This window comes from Heteronotia binoei, chromosome 21 (assembly GCF_032191835.1).
Source record: "Heteronotia binoei isolate CCM8104 ecotype False Entrance Well chromosome 21, APGP_CSIRO_Hbin_v1, whole genome shotgun sequence".
Lineage (NCBI taxonomy): Eukaryota > Metazoa > Chordata > Lepidosauria > Squamata > Gekkonidae > Heteronotia > Heteronotia binoei.
Window position 1 is genome coordinate 84,827,062 of NC_083243.1, and position 12,673 is coordinate 84,839,734.

The following is a 12,673-nucleotide window of genomic DNA, read 5'->3' on the forward strand; positions in this document are numbered from 1 at the left end:
ATGGACCTTTCTGGAACTACTACAGCACCTGTGTGGCCTAGTGATTAAAGGGGTAGACTAGCACCAAGGAGGCTGACTTCAAATCACTACTCTGCCATGAAGTTCACCTGCTGGCCTTAGGGCAGTCACTGTCCCTCAGTCTAAACTGCATTCACAGGGTTCTTGACAGGCTAATAACCTCTTCAATAAAATAATAATGCTCCCAGATATTCTGTATATTAAAATGGTAACCAAGTTCTAGTTCCCACTTTGGAAGTAATCCTGTGTCTGAGCTGTACCGCTTCAGATTACAGGCTCATGTGGCACATCTTTTGTAGACAATTTGAAGGTTGTTGGCTACTTCCAAATATGTGGTAAACTCAACCAGAAACCTTGTCTGTTTGTGTTTCCCCATTTCTCCCCAAACACTCAAAAATTCTGTGAACAGTATACAGTCATTCCATAGTGGAGTAGTTGTACCATACTATCCTAAACAGAGTTATACCATTCCAAATCCATTACATTTAAATCCTTAGAACACTGTTAACTACTTAGGGTTGCAGGGGTAATGCATGAAGTGGCTGTCCATGAGTATAGCGCTATTCAGTGGTCTTGATATATTTAAGATGGAATGCAGGGAAAATCCAACTTATTTGTTGTATTAAACAGAGAAAGTCCTTCCCCCAAATTTCAGTTTCCCTCCCCCTACTTTAAAAAATAAACTCCTTATCCTTTTTTGTTTTGGGAACACACTGATCTGGATGGCCCAATCATGTCAGATCTCAGAAGGTAAGCAGGGTCAGCCCTGGAAGCAGGCAATGGTACACCATGACTGTTTGTCTCTTGCCTTAAAACCCCTTTGGTCGTTGCCATATGTTCGCTGCAACTTGGCAGCACTTTTCATTACCATTCATTTCATTCTTACTTCCCATGAAACAACATACTTTTGCATTAACCAACTGTACAGTAGGAATGAACCTGCTTATACCTACCAGCATTCTGGCCAGAGTTGGAAGGGACCTCTTGGGTTATCTAGTTCAACCTACTGCACAATGCGGGAAACTCACAAATACCTCACATACCCCTAGTGATTTCTGCTTCATGCCCAGAAGATGGCAAAAAACCTCCAGGATCTCTGGCCAAATTGGCCTCAAGAAAAATTGCTGCCTGATCTCAAAGTGGTGATCAGCATTTCCCTGAGTGTGTAAGAAAGGGCCATGGGTAATAAGCACTGATGCAGCCCTTCCTGCCCTCCTTCCCATGATCTGCCTAAGTTTACAGAATCAGCATTGCTGTCAGATGGCCATCAGCCTGCTTAAAAACCTCCAAAGGAGAGCCCACCTTCTGAGAAAGCCTGTTCCACTGAAGAACCACTTTAGTTTTTCCTAATGTTGAGCTGGAAACTCTTTTGATCTAATTTAAACCCATTGGTTCTGGTCTGACTCTCTGGGACAACAGAAAACAATTCTGCACCATCCTCTATATGACAGCTCTTCAAGTACTTCCGTCCTAGACCCTTGCCAGTCCGGCTTTCGCCCGGGCCACGGGACGGAGACAGTGCTGGTCGCCTTGGCAGATGACCTCCACCGGCAACTGGATCGAGGAGGCGTGGCGGTGCTGATGCTGTTAGACCTGTCGGCAGCGTTCGACACGGTCGACCACCGGCTACTGACCCGCCGCCTCGCCGACATAGGGGTCAGGGGGCTGGCCTTACAATGGCTCTCCTCCTTCCTCAAAGGTCGGGGACAAAGGGTGGCAATCGGGGGTGAGCTTTCCCGGAGGCGCACACTAGATTGTGGGGTGCCTCAGGGAGCAGTTCTCTCCCCGATGTTATTTAACATCTACATGCGCCCCCTTGCCCAGATTGCCCGGAGTTTTGGACTGGGCTGTCATCAATATGCGGATGACACCCAGCTCTATCTGCTAATGGATGGCCGGCCTGACTGCGTTCCAGTGAACTTAGACCGGGCACTGCAGGCCGTGGCAACTTGGCTTAGGCTGAGTGGGTTGAAGCTGAACCCGACGAAGACAGAGGTCCTTTGCGTGGGGCGCGGCGCTCTGGGAAGGGAAATACCTCTCCCGGTTTTTGACGGTGCGCCGCTGAAGGCGGCGGGCCGGGTCAAGAGCCTGGGAGTCCTACTGGAGCCTTCACTATCAATGGAGGCCCAGGTAGCGGCCACTGCCAAGTCGGCATTCTTCCACCTGAAGCGGGCAAGGCAGCTGGCTCCTTTCCTGGAGCGCCGGGACCTGGCAACAGTGATCCATGCGACGGTCACCTCAAGACTAGACTACTGCAATGCCCTCTACATGGGGCTGCCTTTGTGTCGAACCCGGAAGCTGCAGCTGGTGCAGAACGCAGCGGCCAGGCTGTTATTGGGACTCCCGAAATGGGAGCATATACAGCCGGGGCTGCGTGAACTGCACTGGCTGCCAGTTACATACCGGGTCCGATACAAAGTGCTGGTTATTACCTTTAAAGCCCTATATGGCCGAGGACCTGCCTACCTGAGGGACCGTCTCTCCCCATATGAGCCCCAAAGAGCACTGAGGTCGGCAGGGAAGAACACGCTGACTATCCCTGGGCCAAAGGAGGCGAAATTACAGAGTACACGGGCACGGGCCTTCTCTGTTATAGCCCCGTGCCTTTGGAATCAACTTCCGGAGGAGATACGGGCCCTGCGGAATTTGGACCAATTCCGCAGGGCCTGTAAGACCATCCTTTTCAAGCAGGCGTTTGTAGAACTTGATAGGATGGCTGTTTAATTACCAACTATTTGTCTAGCGACCCCTGCCATAATACAAGTGTACAGATAACATCAGGAAGATCACCGCCGTTTAAACTATGGAATGATCCAGACATTTGGAACTGGTTTTAGATTGTTGTTTTAAATCAATGTATAACTTAAATGTTGTTTTAAATTACCTTATATTGTATATTTTATATTGTATAATTTTATCGAACTCTTGTCAGCCGCCCTGAGCCTGCCTAGGCGGGGAGGGCGGGATATAAATAAAATTTATTATTATTATTATTATTATTATTATTACTTGAAGATGATGATCATATCACCTCTCACGTAGGGTTGCCAAGTCCCTCCACCGCCGTCACATCAGAAACACTCTAGGACTCGCAGTAAACCTCTATGGTACCATAGAGTTTTTCACATGAGTCCTAGAGTGTCCCCGTGCAAAATCCCTGGTTTGATGACATCACTTCTGGGTGATGTCATCACACCAGGGACAGCGCACGCCGATGGGGCTCTTCGGGGCAAGGATCCCCCTTGCAACCTTCTCCCTTTCAGTGGGTTGGGGCCCTCCTTGGTGGGGGATCCCCCACCCTCAGCGGGAGCTTGGCAGCCCTACCTCTCTGTTGTCTCCTCACCAGACTAAACATACCCAGCTCCTTCAGCCTTTCCTTATAGGACTTGGTATCTAGACCACTCACCATCTTTGTCACCCTCCTCTGGACGCATCCCAGCTTGTCTATATCCTTCTTACATGGTAGTGCCCCAAACTGAACACAATACTCTAGGTAAGATCTAATCAGAACAGAACAAAGCAATACCATCACTTTGCTTGATCTGGACACTATACTTCTCTTGATAGAGCCCGAAATCACATTTGCCTTTTTAGCTACCAGATCACACTGCTGACTCTCATGTTCAGTTAATCGTCCACTAAAACCCCTAGATTATTTTTGCACATACTACTGCTGAGACAAGTCTCCCTCATTCTATAATTATGCATTGGATTTTTCCTACCTAAATGCAGAACTACATTTATCCCCCGTTAAAATTCATTTTATTTGTTTTAGCCCAGTTTTCCAGCCTGTCAAGATCATCCTGTATCCTGACTCTGTCTTTTTGCTACCCCTCCAGTTCAGTATCTTCATCCAAATAATTTATAAAGATATTGAAGAAAACAAAGGTAGTGGGATGTTGAACAAGCACTTGGCATTTGGCACAATCCAAAGTGGTTTCCTCTCATCTCCATACTTACTATATTTTTTCCAAGTATTCAGCAAACTCCTCCTTATATAGTGATGTGAAAAAAAACCGTCCATCTTCTCTTTCCCGTAATACATATACGCATGCCAACCAAAGATATTTCCATGACCTTCTAGCACCAATAATTTTTTGTTAGTCAAAGTCATCCATTCTTTAATCCATACCAAACAAACTGCATCATGATATAGCATTAAATCAGGTAGTTGGAAGCCGCCTCTTTCTTTCGCATCTGTTAAGATTTTCATTTTGATTCTTGGTTTCTTGCCCGCCCAAATAAACTCTGAAATCTTTCTTTGCCACAGATTAAATTGTTTCTTATCTTTCACTATTGGGATAGTTTGAAATAAAAACATCATCCTTGGTAGAACATTCATTTTAATTGCAGATATCCTCCCCAGCATAGATATGTTTAGTTTATTCCATTTTAACATATCACTTTCTATTTTATGCCAGAGCTTTTCATAATTGTTCTTATATAAGTCAATGTTTTTCATCGTCATCTCCACACCTAAATATTTTACTTTGGAGGCAACTTCACATCCAGTGGCATTTTGTAATTCTTTCTGTTTGTTTAGTGTCAGATTCTTAGTAAGGATTTTCGATTTTTCTTTATTAATATAAAAGCCAGCTATCTCACCATACTCTTTAATTTTCTTTAACAACAAAGGCACCACTTGTACTGGATTCTCATTGATGAACATCACATCGTCTGCAAAGGCTCTGTATTTATAGGAGAAACCTTTCAACTTCAATCCCTCTATTTCACTATCTTCATCAATTTGAGTCAACAAGACCTCTAGGGTCATTATAAACAACAATGGAGATAGAGGGCAACCTTGTCTTGTGCCTTTGCTGATTTTCAGTTGTTCAGTTAAGTCAGTATTCACACAGAGTTTTGTCTGTTGTTCTGTATATATTGCTTTAGTCATCCTTATAAAATCGTCTCCTAAATTCATTTTCTCCATAACTGCAAACATAAAGTCCCAGTTAAGATTATCAAAAGCTTTTTCCGCATCCGCAAAAAATAAAGCCACCTCCTTTTCTGGATGTTTTTCATAGTATTCAACAATGTCTATTACATTTCTTATGTTATCCCTTATTTGCCTCCTAGGGAGAAAGCCTGCTTGTTCTTCCTGTTTAAATGCTGTTTGAGTCTTTCCGCTAGAATTCTAGCAAATATTTTGTAATCATTATTCAGTAGTGAAATCGGTCTATAGTTTTTAACATTCGTGGAGTCCCTTTCTTCTTTCGGTATTAATGAAATAATCGCTTCTTTCCAAGAATCTGGTACCATCCCATCTTCTCTAATACAGTTCATCAACTTTTGCATTTTAGTTATTAGTACATCCGCCAAGACTTTATAAAATTTTGCTGAAAAGCCGTCTGGACCTAGAGCTTTGCCTAATTTCATTGAACAAATCGCTGCTTCAATTTCAACCTTCTCAATTGGCTTATTAAAGATTTTTTCCATATTATCATTCAAGGGTTTCACGTTTAATCTTTGCAAATAGGCATCAATATTTTCTTTTTTTATCTGTTGACCTTTATATAATTTGGCATAAAATTTAAAGAACTCCCTTTTAATTCCAGCTTGATCTACAATTTCTTTCCCTTCCACACAAATTTTATTTACAAACTTTTTCTCCCTTTTTTTCTTAAGTTGCCAAGCCAAATATTTCCCTGGTTTGTTGGCACCTTCAAATGATTTTTGCTGTAACTTTTTTAGCATCCATTCCACCTCCTTGTTCATTAAATGTTTCAACTGATTCTGCAAAATTGTGATTTCTCGCATTATTTTCTTTTTCCCCGGTCGTTTTTTTAGATCTTTTTCTTTTTTGCCTATTTCTGCTTGTAAGTCTTTCAATTGCTTTTCTTTAGCTCTTTTGTCTTTGTTGTTCAATGTGATTAGTAATCCTCTCATCACTGCTTTATACGCATCCCAAACGGTCTGTGTTTTAACCTCTTTGTCTTCATTTGCTTGAAAGAAAGCTTTAGTTTCTTTTTCCAGAGATTTCACTACTTCCACTTTTTGCAACAAATCCTCATTTAGTCTCCATCTTCTGCTCTTTCTCATAGCCTTCGCTGACCACATTAGTGGATTGTGGTCTGCACCCATTTTCGGAAGAATTTCCATCTTATTTGTAATAAGTCCCAAGTCCTTCGTGGACCATAACATATCAATTCTTGAGAAGGAGTTATGTCTTGCTGAGAAAAAGGTATAGTCACGTACATTAGGATTAAACTTTCTCCAAATGTCTTCCAGACTTTCTTGCTCTGTTAAATCGAAGAAGGACTTTGGTAGCTTCCCATCTTTCTTCTTTTTGTTTCCAGATCTGTCCAGAGAGTTGTTAATGGTTCCATTGAAATCTCCCATTAACATAACCTGTTCATGAGTCACTTGATTAAGTTGTTGCAAAATGTCTTTAAAGAAAACATCCTTCGCCCCGTTAGGGGCATATAAGCCCAACAACAACGGTTTTTTTTTTTTTTTCATTTATCAACACCTCCACTGCAATGTATCTGCCATCATTGTCTTTAAAAACCAGTTTAGGTTCTAGTTCTTTTTTGATGTAAAAAGTAATAAGTATGCCGCAAAGTGTAAGGGAAGGGAAATGGGCATCATACGAACAACTGCTAAAGTTCAAGGGGGGCAAAGTTGAAATGAAATCGGTTGAAGAATTGCAGGACAAGTTTGATTGGTTTCAGCTGTTACAAATTAAAAGCTTGATAGAGAAAGACATTAAGAGTACAGGTATAAGACGAGAGAAAACAGAAATGGAGAAAATGCTGTTGGGCGAGGATGAAAAATTGATCTCAAGGATATATAAACTGTTATTGAAATGGTCTACAGAAGAGGAGGTGGTGAAGCCTCAAATGATTAAATGGGCGATTAACTTTAATAAAGAAATACAGATGGAGACGTGGGAACACCTATGGAAGAATTCAATGAAAATATCAACGTGCTATAACATAAAAGAGAACTGTTTCAAAATGCTGTACAGATGGTACATGACACCTAAAAAGCTAACAAAAATGAGCAATTAAGCTTCAGATAGGAGTCGGAAATGTAAAAAACATGAAGGTTCTTTCTACCACATGTGGTGGACTTGTGAGAAGGTGAAACAATTTTAGACAATGATTCAACAGGAGATCTCGAAAATCTTGGGTTATAATATTAGGAGAGCACCAGATGTCTTTCTAGTAGGATTACAAATGGAAAGCTTTCCAAAGCAAGACAGAACATTGTTGTGGTATTTGCTTTCAGCTGTGAGAACATTGTATGCGCAAATGTGGAAGCAAGACAGAATACCTGAAAAATGGGACTGGGTCTTAAAGGTTCTTAACTGGAGTGAAATGGACAAACTTACTAGAATCTTAAAAGACAACAATACAGAGAAGTTTAAAGAAGACTGGAGTAAATTTCAAAGTTACGTGGAAGTACAATGGAGGGTGAAGAGTCATTTAGTAGTTTATGACAACATGAATTGAACTTTAAATGATAAAGAAAAATCGCGATTATTGATTTAGTAGGATGTAGTTACATGGTAATTATACATATATGAGTTAAGATAAGATTAAGACAGCTGGAATTCCGGAGTTGATTCTATAATTATGAGATTTGTGTTTAACAAATACTAAGTGAATCATAGAGAAAAGGTTATTGAAAGATAACTCTTTGTGTAAAGATTTTATAACGGTGAAAAGATATTTAGTAGCGTATGATAACATTAATTGAACTTTTAATGATAAAGAGGAATTGTGATACAAGCATTAGTAAAACATAGCTACTTGGTAAATATATATATATGAGAGTTAAGATAAGACTAAGATAGGGGGAACTCTGGAACTGAATTAATAATTATGAGTGTTGTGTTTAATAAGTGTTAAGTGATTATTAGAGAAAAGGTTAGTGAATTATAATTTTTTTTCTAAAGATTTTATAATTGTGAATTTACCTTTAATATGCTGTTAATTTGTTTTAAGTACCGGCGGAGGTCATGAATAAGAGTGGGGGGGGGGAAGAAAATATGTAATGTATTGGAGAAGTATATTTGAATTTGAATAGATGAATTTATTTCAATATATTGCAGAATAAAAAGTTTGGTCACAAAAAAAAACAAGCACTTGGCATTTGTTTATTTATATGTTAGTTAAACTGAAGTTTACTTGATTAAAATTATTAAATAAATTTATTATTCTCAAATGGAAATATGTTAAACTAGTTTTCTGATATTTTGGGGCCCCAATGGAATATTTTGGCATGAAGTCAGTGTGCAATTAATGATGTTTTTCAATAGTAAAAGAATGGCAAAATAATTTATTTTTCTTTGGGGAACATCCTTTCTTACATTAGGCAAGGCCATGCAGAAGACAGAGGAAGCATGGCTGGGAGAGATCATATCAGAATGACTGCTCATCCCAGGATACAGACTGAATAAATTTCCTGTCACCAAAAAGTTCAGTTATGAAAGCTGCTTGTGCTAGCACAATCTTGTAGACCCCAGTGACTCTGCAGTTTACCATTTCTTTGTGGATCACCCCAGAATTTTTCAGCCTTGAGAAAAAGTAGAGTAGATTGGCTAAATTGCATCCACACATATGTTGCCAGAAACCTGGATATTTCAGAATGGCTGTGCTTGTTCATGATATGAATGAGCCTGGAAGTTCTCCAGCTCACATCATCTCCCCCTTCCTATCCTCACATTTAGCTGGAAAGTTGAAGACATCCTAGTTCTATTTATTTGCAACTTGTTACCTGGGCTGTCATTATATCAGCGTATAACCAAGGAAAACTTGGGTTTCATTTGGAAAATTTGGTTTTGTTTCCCCTTAGTGGAAGGCAAACTTAAAAAAAAAAACACAGTCAGGACTGGTGCACCTGCTAGGCAACCTTAGGCCATTGCCTAGGGCGGCAGCCCTGGGGGAGGCACTGAATTGGATGCCCCCCATGTGACTTGTGGCAGTGGGGGCAGGTCTCTCAGTGTGCTTCCCAGCAGGCCTCCTAGCAGGTGGGATGCAGGAGACCAGCAGCTGCTCCTGCCTCTCCCATGCATTCTAAGCAGCACTTGCTTGTTTTCTCCCCCCCCCCCCCCCCGACTGTGGCCTCCTCTTTCTCCTTCTGAGGGGCTGGGGTGAAAGCTGGACGGGCTCTCAGGCTACTTAAATTGTGCTGAAGGGTGCCCAGAAGCAGCTTCCCTTCCTATGCCAGTGAAAGGGTCCACTGATCAGCTGTTCAGTGGGGCCTTTATATCATGTGAGAAGGACAGCGGCTGCTCCTGGGCACCCTTCTGTGCGATTTAAATTGTATTAATTGACTGGTTTCTTATTCTCTATAAGCTTATTTTTAAAAAGTGACAGAACAGCCCTTGGGGTTGCTAGAACTCCAGCTAAAACATTCTAAAGGCCAAGCTAAATGCAGTGCTAGAACTCAGTGATGGAATGTGCCTGCCCCCACCACTGCCCGCAGACCTCAAAGCAGTCCAGCAAGGAATTTCCAGTGGGGAAATGATGTGATGGGAGGTGGGAGTTAAGCTCCCCATCCTTAACACTGTGAACTACAGTTGTCAGCTCCAGGTTTAGAAATTGATGGAGGTTTTGAGGTGCAGCCTGAGAAGGGACCTTGGTGTGTGTGTGTGTGTGGGGGGGCGGAATAATGCCAGAGTCCACTATCCGAAACAGCCATTTTCTCTAAGGGAACTGAAGTCTGCCATCTGGAGATTAGTTGTAATTCTGGGAGATATCTAGGCTGTGGACACTATTTATGTTAAAAGTCTGCCGTGAAAACGTTGTGAAAGCAGCATCACCCCAGAGTCGGAAACGACTGGTGCTTGCACAGGGGACTACCTTTACCTTTTAGTTCCTATTATGGAACACCAGCATCACATGTTATTTGGCTCAAAGCTAGTGGTCCCTCCTGAGTTGTCTACTGCCTGAAGCGCAGAGTTGCTGACCTCAAGGTGGGGTTGGAGTTCTGGAATTGCAACTGATTTCCAGACTACAGAGGTTAATTCCTCTGCACAGAGGCAGACCATATGACATCACTTCCCCACTGAACTTCGTCCCCCATACTTCCTTCTCCCCAGGTACTGTCCCCAAATCTCCAGGAATTTCCCAACCTAGAGCCAGCAATCCTACCCAAACAACTACTTCATCTTTAAAGGGAATTTTAGTCCCAAGTCCCCTTCAATCTACTGCAAATGTTCCAGGAACCAGTTGCTATTTAAAATCCTTATGCTAGCTCTGCCCTTTTGTCAGGCAAGCAACATGGTTTTGTCTGGATTAAGATTTAGGTTATTGGCCCTTCTGCAATTCATTATGGCTTTCAAACTCTTACTCAAGGCATCCATTGTCTCAACTGCTGAAAAGCAGAAATAGAGTTAAGGTGCCATCCATTTATTGATGAATAATGAGTCCAGATCTCCAATTTCATCACAGTTTCAGTTGCCTGTTATACAATATGGGACAAAGGATGGAATCATGTGTCATACATACCATGGGGGTAATGTAGATGCCTACGAGCACTGCCTTTTAGATGCCATGTCAAGTCCATCAGGTTCCTCTTTGTTTTTTACACAGGGGCAGACACTCTCTGAAAGGTATGATTTTAAAAAGATAATTTTACAATATTAAATTGTTATTTTTAAAAAAATTATTTTGATTAATGGCTTTGATTGCTTTTAAGTGGGTTAGTGAGAAGTGGGTTAGAAATCTACATATAATATAATAAACATATTATTCAGGACATGTAAATCAGTAAATCGGGAATCTAGAGAATCTAATGAGAATCTTACAACTAAACTAAGAATGCAATGCTTTATTTTCTTGTTTACTGTTTTTAACCCTCAGGACTAGCCCCAGGTCAGCTCTATACATATCCAGCTCGCTGCTGGCGCAAAAAGAGACGTTTACATCCTCCTGAAGACTCTAGGTTGAAATTGCTGGAGATTAAACCTGGTAGGTGCTGTCTTGTCTCCTCCAACTCCACCTCATTTACCCTGTTTACTGAGTATGCAGCAATCATGGTTCATAAGGGGTATGTGTGGGTGTGTATGTCTCTGCCATACACAACCGCAAGGATTTTGGTGTTGCTACTTTATCTTTCCTTATCCTTTTTTTAAAACTTGAGGATTTCTTAGAATCTATTGTGTCATGTTGTTGTTTTGTATTGAAGACATTAAAAAAGCCCTTCTGTTCTAAATTCAGGGGCAGCTGTAATTTGCAGTGCAGGATATTTATATCAGGACCTAGTTTTCTTCCTCCATTTTAAAAGTGAGAAGTTTGAGTGGGTAACATTTACAGTATGTCACAGAAGTGAGTACACCCCCTCACATTTTGTAAATATTTAAGTATATTTTTTTCATGTGACAACACTGAAGAAACGACACTTGGCTACAATGTAAAGTAGTGAGTCTACAGCTTGTATAATAGTGTAAATGTGTTGTCCCCTCAAAATTACGCAACAGCCATTAATGTCTAAATTGCTGGCAATAAAATTGAGTACACCCCTAAGTGATAATGTCCAAATGGGGCCCAAAGTGTGAATATTTTGTGTGGCCACTATTATTTTCCAGCACTGCCTTAACCTTCTTGGGCATAGAGTTCACCAGAGCTTCACAGGTTGTCACTGGAGTCCTCTTCCACTCCTCCGTGACGATGTCACATAGCTGGTGGATGTTAAAGACCTTGCACACCTCCACCTTCTGTTTCAGGATGCCTCACGGATGCTCAATAGGGTTTAGGTCTGGAGACATGCTTGGCCAGTACATCACCTTTACCTTCAACTTCTTTAGCAAAGCAGTGGTCATTTTGGAAGTGTGTTTGGGGTTGTTATCATGTTGGAATACTGCCCTGCAGCTCAGTCTCCGAAGGGAGGGGATCATGCTCTGCTTCAGTATGTCACAGTACATGTTGACATTCATGGTTCCCTCAATGAACTGTAGTTCCTCAGTGCTGGCAGTACCCATGCAGCCCCAGACCATGACATTCCCACCACCATGCTTGACTGTAGGCAAGACACACTTGTCTTTGTACTCCTCACCTGGTTGCTGCCACACACGCTTGACACCATCTAAACCAAATAAGTTTATCTTGGTCTCATCGGACCACAGGACATGATTCCAGAAATCCATGTCCTTAGTCTGCTTGTCTGCAGCAAACCATTTGCAGGCTTTCTTGTGCATCATCTTTAGAAGAGGCTTCCTTCTGGGATGACAGCCCTGCAGACCAATTTGATGCAGCGTGCGGCGTATGGTCTGAGCACTGACAGGCTGACCCCCCACCCCTTCAACCTCTGTAGCAATGCTGGCAGCACTCATATGTCTATTTCCCAAAGCCAATCTCTGGATATGACGCTGAGCATGGGCACTCAACTTCTTTGGTCGACCATGGCGAGGCCTGTTCTGAGTGGAACCTATCCTGTTAAACCGCTGTGTGTTCTTGGCCACCGTGCTGCAGCTCAGTTTCAGGGTCTTGGCAATCTTCTTATAGCTTAGGCCATCTTTATGTAGAGCAACAATTCATTTTTTCAGATCCTCAGAGAGTTCATTGCCATGAGGTGCCATGTGGAACTTCCAGTGACCAGTATGTGGGAGTGAGAGCGATAACCTGCTCCCCCTTCACACCTGATACCTTGTACCACTAACGAGTCACATGACACCAGGGAGGGAAAATGGCTACTTGAGCCCATT

General features: G+C 41.9%; 1 protein-coding gene across 4 annotated transcripts in view; it reads left to right on the top strand.

Annotated features, from left to right (window-relative positions):
* The window catches only part of DPF3 (double PHD fingers 3), a 328,225-nt gene that overhangs the window by 183,007 nt on the left and 132,545 nt on the right, over positions 1–12,673 (top strand). For all 4 annotated transcript variants that reach the window (XM_060261375.1, XM_060261377.1, XM_060261374.1 and 1 more), the window contains exon 3: positions 10,833–10,940. In XM_060261375.1, coding sequence (XP_060117358.1) covers positions 10,833–10,940 — 108 coding nt within the window. The remainder of the gene's footprint in view (positions 1–10,832; positions 10,941–12,673) is intronic.